The 11,283-nt window shown below is 42.3% G+C and overlaps 1 protein-coding gene and 1 long non-coding RNA gene across 2 annotated transcripts in view; one reads left to right on the top strand and one right to left on the bottom strand.

Annotated features, from left to right (window-relative positions):
- The first annotated feature begins 202 nt into the window (after positions 1-202).
- On the top strand, positions 203-7,920 carry LOC144585020 (uncharacterized). Its single transcript, XR_013539525.1, has 2 exons — positions 203-945; positions 7,530-7,920. It is a non-coding gene; the product is annotated as an uncharacterized LOC144585020 (long non-coding RNA).
- LOC144585018 (uncharacterized) overlaps positions 4,057-11,283 on the bottom strand; it is a 25,762-nt gene continuing 18,535 nt past the window's right edge. Inside the window, exon 2 of the mRNA XM_078382463.1 lies at positions 4,057-5,376. Within this exon, the coding sequence (XP_078238589.1) occupies positions 4,072-5,172 (1,101 nt within the window). The 5' untranslated portion in view covers positions 5,173-5,376 and the 3' untranslated portion in view covers positions 4,057-4,071. The remainder of the gene's footprint in view (positions 5,377-11,283) is intronic.

Genomic DNA, 11,283 nt, shown 5'->3' with positions numbered 1-11,283 from the left:
GAGAAAGACAAAGCACGGAGTTTCTGTCAGGTCTCTCTCATTCCCTCTAGAGGTGCAACATCTACGCTTCCACCAAGGACACTGTTTGTCTCCACGTATCAAAAGTTTCTTGACATTTTACAACATAAACATAAACTACTGACGGAAATAGAAAAAAGAATTGACAGAAATATGGAGGATAATTTGTAAGAGAGGTTATTAAGCAAAGCCTAGTTTAATGCACTATGAAATGTGTAACAAAGGCTTAGTGCCTAATTTTTTTTTCTTTAGGTTGAAACCAGTAAAGGAAGATTTGAAAGACTGGCAAAATATAATTAACAAATTTTGAAATGGTGATGAAAAAGCAAGAATTAATAAAAAGTACTGGTATTAATATCAGAAACTAGAAGGATTAGGTTTACCAAGAATGGAACTAGCACCTCATGGGATTTGGAGACTCTCCTCTCTTAATGCAGCCTAAATAGCATTTGTGATAATATGTGATTTTGATGTGCTATAGTGGGTCTAGTAGATGGATTATGTAGTCATGTAACTGTATTCAAGGAATCCATTTTGAATCAATGCAAGCGTCTGTGCTAGAAGTTCAAGATGCTGTTTTTGTCCACTAGCTCTCAGCCCTTATCTCGTTGCTAGGAGGCTGAAGAGAAGAGTTTTTGCAGTCAAAACATTCCTGAGAGATGTGTAAACAGGCACCTGGCAGTTCATGGGAACCGGAGGCGGGAAGTAACATTTTTCCTTTCGTCCTGATTGGTTCTTAGCTAGAAGAAGGACAAGGGGGGTTAAGAGCCATGGGCTGTAAAATGGAGTTTGGGAAGACAGAGAAAGAAGGAGAAAGAAGAGAGAGAAGCAGGGCCTATTTTCCTTCTATGAATTAAGATGGCGATTCATCATCATGGACTATAATGGACCTTACAATTCCTGATGGACTATGAGATTCCTGGATACGTAAGAATGTAGTTTTTTTTAATTAAAATAGAAGGAAGGCCTAGCCTTTCATATAGACTAGTGTGAATTTTATTTTTCTTTTATTTTTCTAGCTGGAGTTTGTCAAGTATTCCAATGACTTATTTGGAAATGTTCTTTAATGCTGTGCTTTTGCAATAAACTGAATTCTTTCTAGAACTTTATTTTTCTAATAAAGACAATAATGGTTAAGATCTTAAGTTTGGTCTCTTGAACAGAAAAACTTGATTATACCGCTACCTATTTCTTGGCCACGTACTTATTGAGCCCAGTATTTTCCTTGAGTGGTTTATGGTGTGGTTCTTTGTGATCCTCAATAGGGGATAGACTTGAGGAAAAGGGGGTCAGTGTGGCTGCCTGGCTGATATTGGGCTCACATCATCTAAATTGGAGGGCGCTGGACAGTGGAATCTCTCTATTCCCGGCTTGTCTATTTCTCCTTGGAGATGGGCAAAGCTCACAGCATTGGCCTTTTCTGCAGCCAAATCACACTGCTGGCTTGTGACCTAAGTTGATTCCAAGGTCCTTCTCGCTCCTAGCAGTGCTGAGCCAGTCTTGTAACGGTGTGACCAAGAGGTCAAAGGGTAGAGCAGGAGTCCCCCAGCACCACTACCGTTCACAGAGCGACATCCCACAAGGGGAAATCCCAGAAGCTAACAGTCGGATAGTCCTCCGCTTCTCTCCCAAACCCAAGTCAAAGGTCAGGGCTGTTTTTCAACAAGTGTGGATGGCAGTGAGCAGAAGAGAGAACCAAAGCTAGAAATAATGAGTTTTAAAGTCTGTCAAGACAAACAAAACTCACGGTAGTAATGGACTCAAGTAGCATCTCTGTGGGCTATCACTTAATACTTGCAGATTTGCTGTCCAAGAGACCAAACTTAGGATTTTAAGTATTATTGTTTTATTAGAAAAACAAAGAATTCAGAGATATTCAGTTTGTTGCAAAAGCATAGCATTCCAGTACATTTCCATGAATAATACAGTTAGAATCTTAGCAAATTCCAGCTACAAAAATAAAATAAAAAACCCTCTAAAAATAGCTTAGAAGGTAGGCTAGGCATAGCCCCCTTTTCTATATGCTTTCTCTGAACTACATCCTAGCATAACAGTAAAAACTAGCATTTGGAACTCAAAACTCCATCCTAAAATCAATACTAAAAATCATTCTAAAAATCCAAGCTCTCTCGGTCTCCATTCTCCATTTTTCTTTCATGCTGGGACCACCCTTCTTCTCCACTGTTCTGTGATGTTAACTAATCCGCATAAAGGGCTGTCTCTTCACACTTCACCTTCATTTCCCACGGGATGTGCAGGTGTTGTTGTCCTTTGTCCTGATGATGTGTCTTGGCTCCTTATTGTCTCTGGCCAAGGCAGCTTCATGGAAAATTCCAGTTAGCTCTAGGAGAAACAGCTTCTCAAAGCATCCACTTATGCTAACACAGACCAATATGGATTCCTTCTACAAAATTCCACTACTACAAATCCCATTAGTAAATTATATTTTAGTCTTAATAACCTAAACCATGACATGCCACCTCTGGGAATTCCAAAAATATGAAACAGGAAATCTAGTTTCCATTTTTGGCTACTAGTTACAATAATAAGCGGTAATTAGCTGATTTCATAGTGCAAATACTAATGATTAACTTTAACACATTCAAAATTGCATTTAATCTAGCAAAGCACTGAGGTAGAAAAACATTCTGACAGCAGCATGTAAATACATTCTTTAGGTTAAGCACTTCTACTTTCTAAACAATAGAAAAACAGTCATGTTAGTAATACTCAATACAGTACGCACTCTACATGTGCTCAGGAACATATCAGTAGTGAAACAGTGAAACATTAACAGTGTTTCAACAGTCTGTCATATCTTGATCTCATTTTATTTATTTATTTATTTATTGGACTTATAAACCGCCCCATAGCGCTACAAGCACTCTCTGGGCGGTTTACAATTTTAATTATAAAGGCTACACATTGCCCCCCCAGCAAGCTGGGTACTCATTTTACCGACCTCGGAAGGATGGAAGGCTGAGTCAACCTTGAGCCGGCTACCTGGGATTTGAACCCCAGGTCGTGAGCACAGTTTTAGCTGCAGTACAGCGTTTTAACCACTGCGCCACGAGGCTGTTCACAATACATTCTGGAAAGACCATCTGCCAGAACATTAAACTTTCCAGCAATGTGCTGAACTTCAAAATCAAAATCTTGTAATGCCAAATGTCATCTCAGCAATTCTGATTGTGAGATTTCATCTTCTGCAACCAAACCAAAGCTCTATGATTTGTCTGCAGAGTGAATTTACATACCCACAGATAAGGCCTAAGAAGATTAAGAGACCAGATAATAGATAAGGCCTCTTTTTCTAGAACTGAGTAATTTCTCTTTCTAAGCGTTTTCTGGAGAAATATGAAATTGGATTAGGAATCCCATCTTCCCCTTTCTGTAACAGTACAGCTCCAAGACCCAAATGTGAAGAATCTGTTTGTAGAATGAATGGTTTGTCAAAGTCAGGTGATTTTAGTATAGGTGCAGCACTAATCTCTGCGTTTAAGGCTTCAAAAGCACCTTGACACTCAGGTGTCCATTTTACCATGACAGGCTGTCTTTTCTTCGTTAGCTCCATCAAAGGCATTGCCAAATGACTGAAATCAGGAATGAATTTTCTTTAATAGCCAACTAGGCCCAAAAAGGATTGAACTTGCTTTTTAGTTGTAGGAATAGGCCAATCATTTATGGCTTGCAAAGGCTGAATTTCTCCATGTCCAATTAAATGACCCAAGTACATGACTTTTCCCTGCATCCACTGACACTTAGTCACTTTGACTGTCAATCCTGCTTGCTGGATTCTAGACAAGACAGTTTCAATGTGACATGTGAAATTCAACATCAAAATTGAAAATTGTAATATCATCAAGATACACACTAGCAAATGTGTGTAAGACCATGCAAAAGTTTGACTATCTTCCTCTGAAATAAAGAACCACTGTTCTTTAACCCAAATGGTAACCATGACAAAGCTCTCTCCACATTTTATGCATTTATGTGGTTTCTCTCCAGTGTGGGTTCTTTGATATAACCTAAGGGCATCACTGCGACTAAAGCTCAATCCATGCATTTATGTGGTTTCTCCCCAGTATGAGACCTTTGATGTAACCTAAGATGACCACTCTGACTAAAGCTCTTTCCACATTCCATACATTTATATGGTTTCTCTCCAGTGTGGGTCCTTTGATGCACTCTAAGATGACCACTCTGATTAAAGCTCTTTCCACATTCCATGCATTTATGTGGTTTCTCCCCAGTGTGGGTCCTTTGATGTAACCTAAGCTGACCCCTGCCACTAAAGCTCTTTCCACATTCCATGCATTTATGTGGTTTCTCCTCAGTGTGAGACATTTGATGTATCCTAAGGTTGCTACTGCAACTAAAGCTCTTTCCACATTCCATGCATTTATGTGGTTTTTCCCCAGTATGTGTTCTTTCATGTATCCTAAGGCCACCAGTGTCACTAAAACTCTTTCCACATTCCATGCATTTATGTGGTTTCTCCCCAGTGTGGGTCCTTTGATGTAAACTGAGCCGACCACTCTGACTAAAGCTCTTTCCACATTCCATACATTTATGTGGTTTCTCCCCAGTGTGGGTCCTTCGATGTGCTGTAAGGGCATCACTGCGACTAAAGCTCTTTCCACATTCCATACATTTATGTGGTTTCTCCCCAGTGTGGGTCCTTCGATGTGACGTAAGGGCATCACTGCTTCTAAAGCTCTTTCCACATTCCATGCATTTATGTGGTTTCTCCCCAGTGTGGGTCCTTTGATGTAACCTAAAATGACCACTCTGACTAAAGCTCTTTCCACATTCCATGCATTTATATGGTTTCTCCCCAGTGTGAGTCCTTTGATGTGTCGTCAGCTCACCACTGCGACTAAAGCTCTTTCCACATTCCATGCATTTATGTGTTTTCTCCTCAGTGTGCGTCCTTTGATGTAACCTAAGGACACAACTGAGACTAAAGCTCTTTCCACATTCAATGCATTTATATGGTGTCTCCCCAGTGTGAGTTCTTTGATGTGAACTGAGGCTATTGCTCTGACTGAAGCTCTTTCCACATTCCATGCATTTACATGGTTTCTCCCCAGTGTGAGTTCTTTGATGTGAACGCAGATTTCTTCTCCTGCTGAAACTCTTTTCACATTCCATGTTTTTGTATGATTTCTCCCCAGGGTGAGTTCTTTAAACTAAACTAGTGGCACTGGTCTGAAGCTGTCTTCACACTTCAGGTGTTTAAGCCATTTCTCCTTTAGCTGATGGGTTTTTCTAAGCTTTTCTTCCTGGCTTCACACTTGTCTCTTTTCAGGCCCAGAAGAAGTGGCTCTGTATAATTCTGGCCAACGTCTTTGGTACCTGATAGAGAAAAAAGAAGGCATATGTCTCCTGAAGGCTTTACTGGCAACATTTGAAAATTTCCCGTATTGTGAAAATAGCATGGACACACCTTGCCTGAATGGATACTTCCAAAGGGACAGTGATGGGAAAATATATTTCATTAATATTAACCACTATCTGAAATAATATTAAACATGGGCCATCAAGTCAATTCTGACTGATGGCAACACTTTTTTGGGGGGTTTCTAGGTAGAGAATACTCAAAAGTCGTTCCCCATTCCCTGTTTCTGGGACCCCGCAGTTTCCCAAGGCCCACACAAGCTGACCTTATCTGTGGGAGACACAGCAAGGAACCTCGGGTTCTGCAACCAGATATTTAAACCACAGAGCTATCCAGCCAGCTTACTCAGAAATACAAGGAGAGGGTTTGATTAGAATTGAGGTTTTACTGGAAAAGTTCCATGGTTTACTTGCAAATTTACTCCACTGTACAGTACTTAATTTAAAGGCATTGCAAATCCATAAATATATTGAAAATGGTGAACCCATGAAAGGAGAAAGGGAAGGAAGAGCTGGAGAACCTGGATCAATAAAAAGCCACTGTTGGCCCACATTTAGCTTGCGATCTACAACAATTCCAACATTCCTCTCACTCGAACTTTTGCTGAGCAATGTATCCCCCATCTTGTAACTGTGCAATTGGTTTCTTTTTCCAAGGTGCAGGAATTTGCACTTGACCGTGGCCAGGTAGAATCTTGCAGAAAAGGGGGAAAATATTATTAAATATAGCTGTGAGGGTTTATGGGTTAGAGTTCTTTTTTACAAAAATATCTGAAGTTTGAGGATTTCTTACTATTGGGTTTTGCTTTTCTGGGGTATGTCATCAGTGTATGGTGCCAAATGGAGATGTGATGCTAAAATGGATTGGTTTAATGTCTTGATAAATAAAGATAAATGTTAATGGATGAAGAGGAAGAGAAGTTAAATCCTACCAAGGATGTAAGAAGGTATAATATTGCCGTATGAAATAAACTGATAAATAGAACTGACATGCAAGATGTTTGGAAAGAAGTGAAAGGAGATGTAAATAAATTTAATTTTTATTCATCAGCATATAAAATTTATTGTAGGATAGATTATATATATTTGCATCTAGTGATTGTGATTTAGAGTTTGTAAGACAGACATAGGGTTAATAAATGTAGCAGATCACACATTGGTAAATATGGATTTTAAGGATACATGTGATTATGAAGAAACTAGGAGGTGGAGTTACGTACAGGAATTTTATGTCAAAATGTTCGTATAGATCAGGTCACTGAGAAATTCAGTAAATTTAATTCTTCTACATACTCACATAGGAAAGCCGGAGAAACAAACTGCTTGTAGGTCAGCCAAACCCCTGAAGCTGATTCACTGGGAAATTCTGAGGCTGCCGTAGCCATGGGCAGGCACCTGGGATTGTAGGGTCTGAAGTTGGTATAAAAGCAGGTCAGGCGGAGCATTCGTTGCTGCCCCTTTGCTTAAGGGCGGTCAGGCTGACAGTGGGATTGTGAGTAAACAGTCATTATATGTTCTGTACACTCCAGTGGCCAAGAGGTGGAGCAGGAGTCCCCAAGTACCACTACCGTTCACTGAGCGACATCCCACAAGGGGAAATCCCAGAAGCTAACAGTTTGACAGTCCACCGCTTCTCTCCCAAACCCAAGTTCAAAGGTCAGGGCTGTTTTTCAGCAAGTTTGGATGGCAGGGAGCAGAAGAGAGGGTGTCCTGGGTAGACCATCTTCACTGCTGCCAGTCTTGCTGTCAATATTCAGGCTGCCCTTTCCTATGAGAACCTTTGCAACTTTTTCTCCTGCTAGCAACACAGGCATGACATTGTGCAGTAATTCTGGATGATTTTTTTAAATCGCATCTACAGAGGCACAATATCCCACATTCAGACTGTCAGTTTATATAAAATAAGCCAAATAAAACAGAACCTGAATTTTCCAGCCATGAACATTCGGTACAGAGACCATGTACACAGTGTCAGCAGGTGTGCCCGAGAAGGACACGGGAATACACAACCTAAGTGTGATGATGACGTCAGGTCTCTGACCACTGACTGGACAGTGTGGGATAGTCTATATGGACACTGGGTAATAACTTCTTTCTCTTGGCCCATGCAGATGATTGTGGACTGTTATGCTGTTGCTGCTGTACATAAACGTCAATAGACTTAGTTGCTAGAAGTCTACTGTCTCTGCCTGATTTTCTTGACTGCTGGGACTGCAACAAGGGGCTTCGGCAACAGTCGCTGCTAAAAACTGTGCCACTCTGACATAAGCACTACTGAGGCTGATGAAGAGTTCTGGAGGTCTCCAAAGCTTACACACCAGGCTGGAATGAAGGAAAGCTTACCCGACCAACCACCAACACCCTGTCCATGGAACAGACCTTTTTTATTTTCTTCCCAAGCACACTTGGGTAAAGATTACTTGGAAATTACAAGATGAAATTAAAATTAAATCAGATAGGTTGAGGAACAAGATAAGTCAAAAGATAAAGGAATATAAAACATTTTGTGGTTTGGCAGAAGTCCATTATTTAAAATGAAATTGATCCCTAAATTATATTTCCTTACTGGGTGTTACCAATAAAGATTTCGGGTAAGTAGTTAAAATAATGGCGAGTGATGATTAATATAAACTGCCATAATAGTAAGAAAGCTAGGAGTAATAAGAAATGTTGGTAGACAATAGAAAAAGAAGGTTGTCAGATAACCGATATTAAATGTTATTATATAGCAAATCAATTAAGATGTATTTCAGGTATTATAACCAACAATAAATATTTAATATGAAAACAATTGAAAATGCATGGAAGGGAAAGAATTTTGGATTACATTTTTTAAAAGAAAACATGGGGGAAGAGGATAAAAAGATTGAAAAACCTGTATTTTGTATTTATAGTATACCTTTATTTATAAGACCCACACAGACTCTTTTCTAACCCAAAAATTAAGAAAACTTAGCTTTGAGTATTTAGCCTCTGGGTTCAGAATGCTCGGACATTAGTAGTCCCTGTTGCTACTGAGCCTGCAGTCTCCACCTCCAATGAGGTGTGTCCCAATTGATTTGAAGAGCATCAGCTGACATCAGTTCCACAAGACTCATAATTGGAGCAAGCTAAGTCTCCTGACTGTAGGAAGCAAAGCCTCGTGATTGAAGGAAACCTGTTTACACAGGCCACATACGGGCCCTTTTTTTGTTCTCTCCGTGCTCTCAGTTTACTTCTGTGTAACCAGTGAGCTGTGGAAAAAGTACCATCATATACATGGAAAACTACAGCTTGTTAGGAAGTTGGTAATGTTACAGGGGAGTATTAAGTCCACCAATCTCCCCTCTGACCAAAGTGGTTGAGAAATTCTCCAGAAAATTTTAAATGGGTTTTTTAAAAATTGGATGAAACAGATACAAGATAGCAAGCAAACAGGAAAGGCAGTGGGAGAAAAGAAGATGACATGACTAAACATAGTTCAATTAGAAAAATGGGCAAAAGAATAGGAAAGAAAGGAAAGAGAAGGTAAAAAAATTTGGAAAATTGAGGAGACTATTGAAAAAAGACTGAAGCTAGAGGCAATGAAAAACAGAAAGGGGATCATAAATGAAATGACTTGCATCCTATTTTATTTTCCTTCTCTCATTTTTCCCCTCAATAATGAAGTGGTCCATCGGATCCTATACTCTCTGTCTCCATGTATCTTTCACCCCTTCATCCGATGCTGGGACTCAAAATGGAAACTTTTTCTTTTGATATCCTCTTCTTATGACCAAAGATCATCATCCTCAAACTTTATTTCAATGACGTTTCTGCAACAGATTCAGTAAGTTTTGGGGAAATGGTGGACAAAGATCTTGACAAATTTTTTTAAAAAACTCTTTGGGAACCTTAGGGAAGAAATCCTCAATCCACATTTGTGTACGCATGCATGTACGTGTGTATATATATGTGTGTGTGTGTGTGTGTGTGTGTGCATGCACTCCATCACTTGCTTAAAGCAAGTGGCACCTTCTCTAAAATCCATGCCTGGGGCCCGATAAATGCACAAACGCCCACCAACTCAGTCTCCTTTGCACTGTCACGCCCATCTCGGAGGCAACTCTTGCCCTCACCAGGCACCACGGAGGGTCTGGTAGAAGGTGCCCTTCAAACGCTACTTTAAAAAAAAAAAAAAAAAAAACACCCTCCGGTTTATGAATGTGGGGGAGGGGAGATTGTGTGCTTCTATACCCACGATGCCAAAAGCCAGGAAATAGCCCAAAAATGCTGCATAATCTTGTGCCCGCCTTGCCAGCAGGAAAAAGGAGGCCGAGCCTGACAGAACAAAGGGCAGCTGAAGGTTGACAACCACCCAAGGCAGCCATCCAGGGGGTCTACATCAGGGGGTCCCCCCCAACCTTGGGCCTCCGGATGTTCTTGGTACTTCTGCTCCCAGAAATCCTGGTCAGTAAAAGGGGTGGTGAAGGCTTCTGGGAGTTGCAGTCCAAGAACCTCTGGAGGCCCAAAGTTGGGGACCCCTGGACTCTGCGGGAGACCCTCTTCTGCTCTTTGCCCTTCACAGCCCTGACCATGGCTTTGTGTCTGGGGGAGGAGTGGTCACTTGACAATAAGGGGAGTCAGCTTCTGGGATGTTCCCTTGCGTGGTGTCGCTCTGTGAACGGCAGGGGTGCTGGGGGGGGAGACTCCTGTTCAACCCCCCAACCCTCAGCCTGTGGAGTGTTTCAGTTTTCCATTAATTCCCCGTACTATTTCACAGAGGCATGAAAAACCGGAAAGAGGCTATGGAGAAGAATGTGGTGGTCCGGCACCTCCCCCCCCGCGTGTGATGATGACACTCGATGTCCGCCTGCTTTCTAAGACCTTCCAGGAGGCCCTTCGCTCAGCCTCTCCAGCCCCCAAGGTCAGGCCATCCAGCCGACCTCCGTCCCCTGCGCCATCGAAAACAGCAAGACATAAACAAGCAAAGAGGAGGAAAGTAATTTTGAATGAATGATTTCAAAGCTAATTAAGAATCTAATGACTGAATTTCCTGCTTCTAAGAAAATCTCTTCCTGGAAACCAAGAGGAGATTCAGACAATTTCCTGAGAATATTTTTATAAACCTAAAATCATCATCAGCAAACCTCACACCAGACTCCACACAGACACACACACAGACACACACATAGTTTTCCCAGTGTAGGAAACGGGCAGCCTCTCCCCCTAGGGGCTCTCCTGCCCCCCCCCATTGCTGTAGGAGGGAAGAAGGGGGTGGGGGTGGGATGGAGGGTCTGGGTTCAGATCAAGGCCTTGCAGGGGTTTCAGCAGCTGCCTTGGCTGCCATAGAAATGAAAAATCATCATCATCCACATCCCTCCCTCCCAGGTGACCCCCAATCTTCTCCCCCCAGCCCGATTTCTGTGTGACCCCCGTCCTCCTCCCCCCACCCCCTACTCCCACGACCTTGCACCCACCACCACAAAAAAGGCCCCCATTTCCCACTTGGGGCTTTCTAGGAAATTCACGTTTTCCAGACTTTGGCTGGAGAAGGTCGTGGGTGGGGGAAGGAGGAGGAGGGGGAAACAAGCACAACAACGGTGCAGGGGGGGAGAGGAGAGCCTCCTGAGGGGACTCTGCGAGAAGCACACAGACACACAAAGGGGGCCCGGGGAGGCCTTGCTGGGGGGGGGGAGATGGCCCTCCTGCCCCGCCCTGACTTCCCGCCTCTCTTTCCCCACAAGCACACAGAGAGAGACAAACACACACAAAAGACACGCCTTAGATTTTCACCCTGCAGGAGACGAGGAACGGAGTGTGAGGAGGGGGGGCAGAGAGTGGGAACCTCTTTCTGGGGAACCCCACACTGCTCTCTCTCTCTCCTCCTGAAAAAGGCCCCAAATC

Source organism: Pogona vitticeps, chromosome W (assembly GCF_051106095.1).
Source record: "Pogona vitticeps strain Pit_001003342236 chromosome W, PviZW2.1, whole genome shotgun sequence".
NCBI lineage: Eukaryota > Metazoa > Chordata > Lepidosauria > Squamata > Agamidae > Pogona > Pogona vitticeps.
This window is presented reverse-complemented; position numbering and strand designations above follow the sequence as displayed.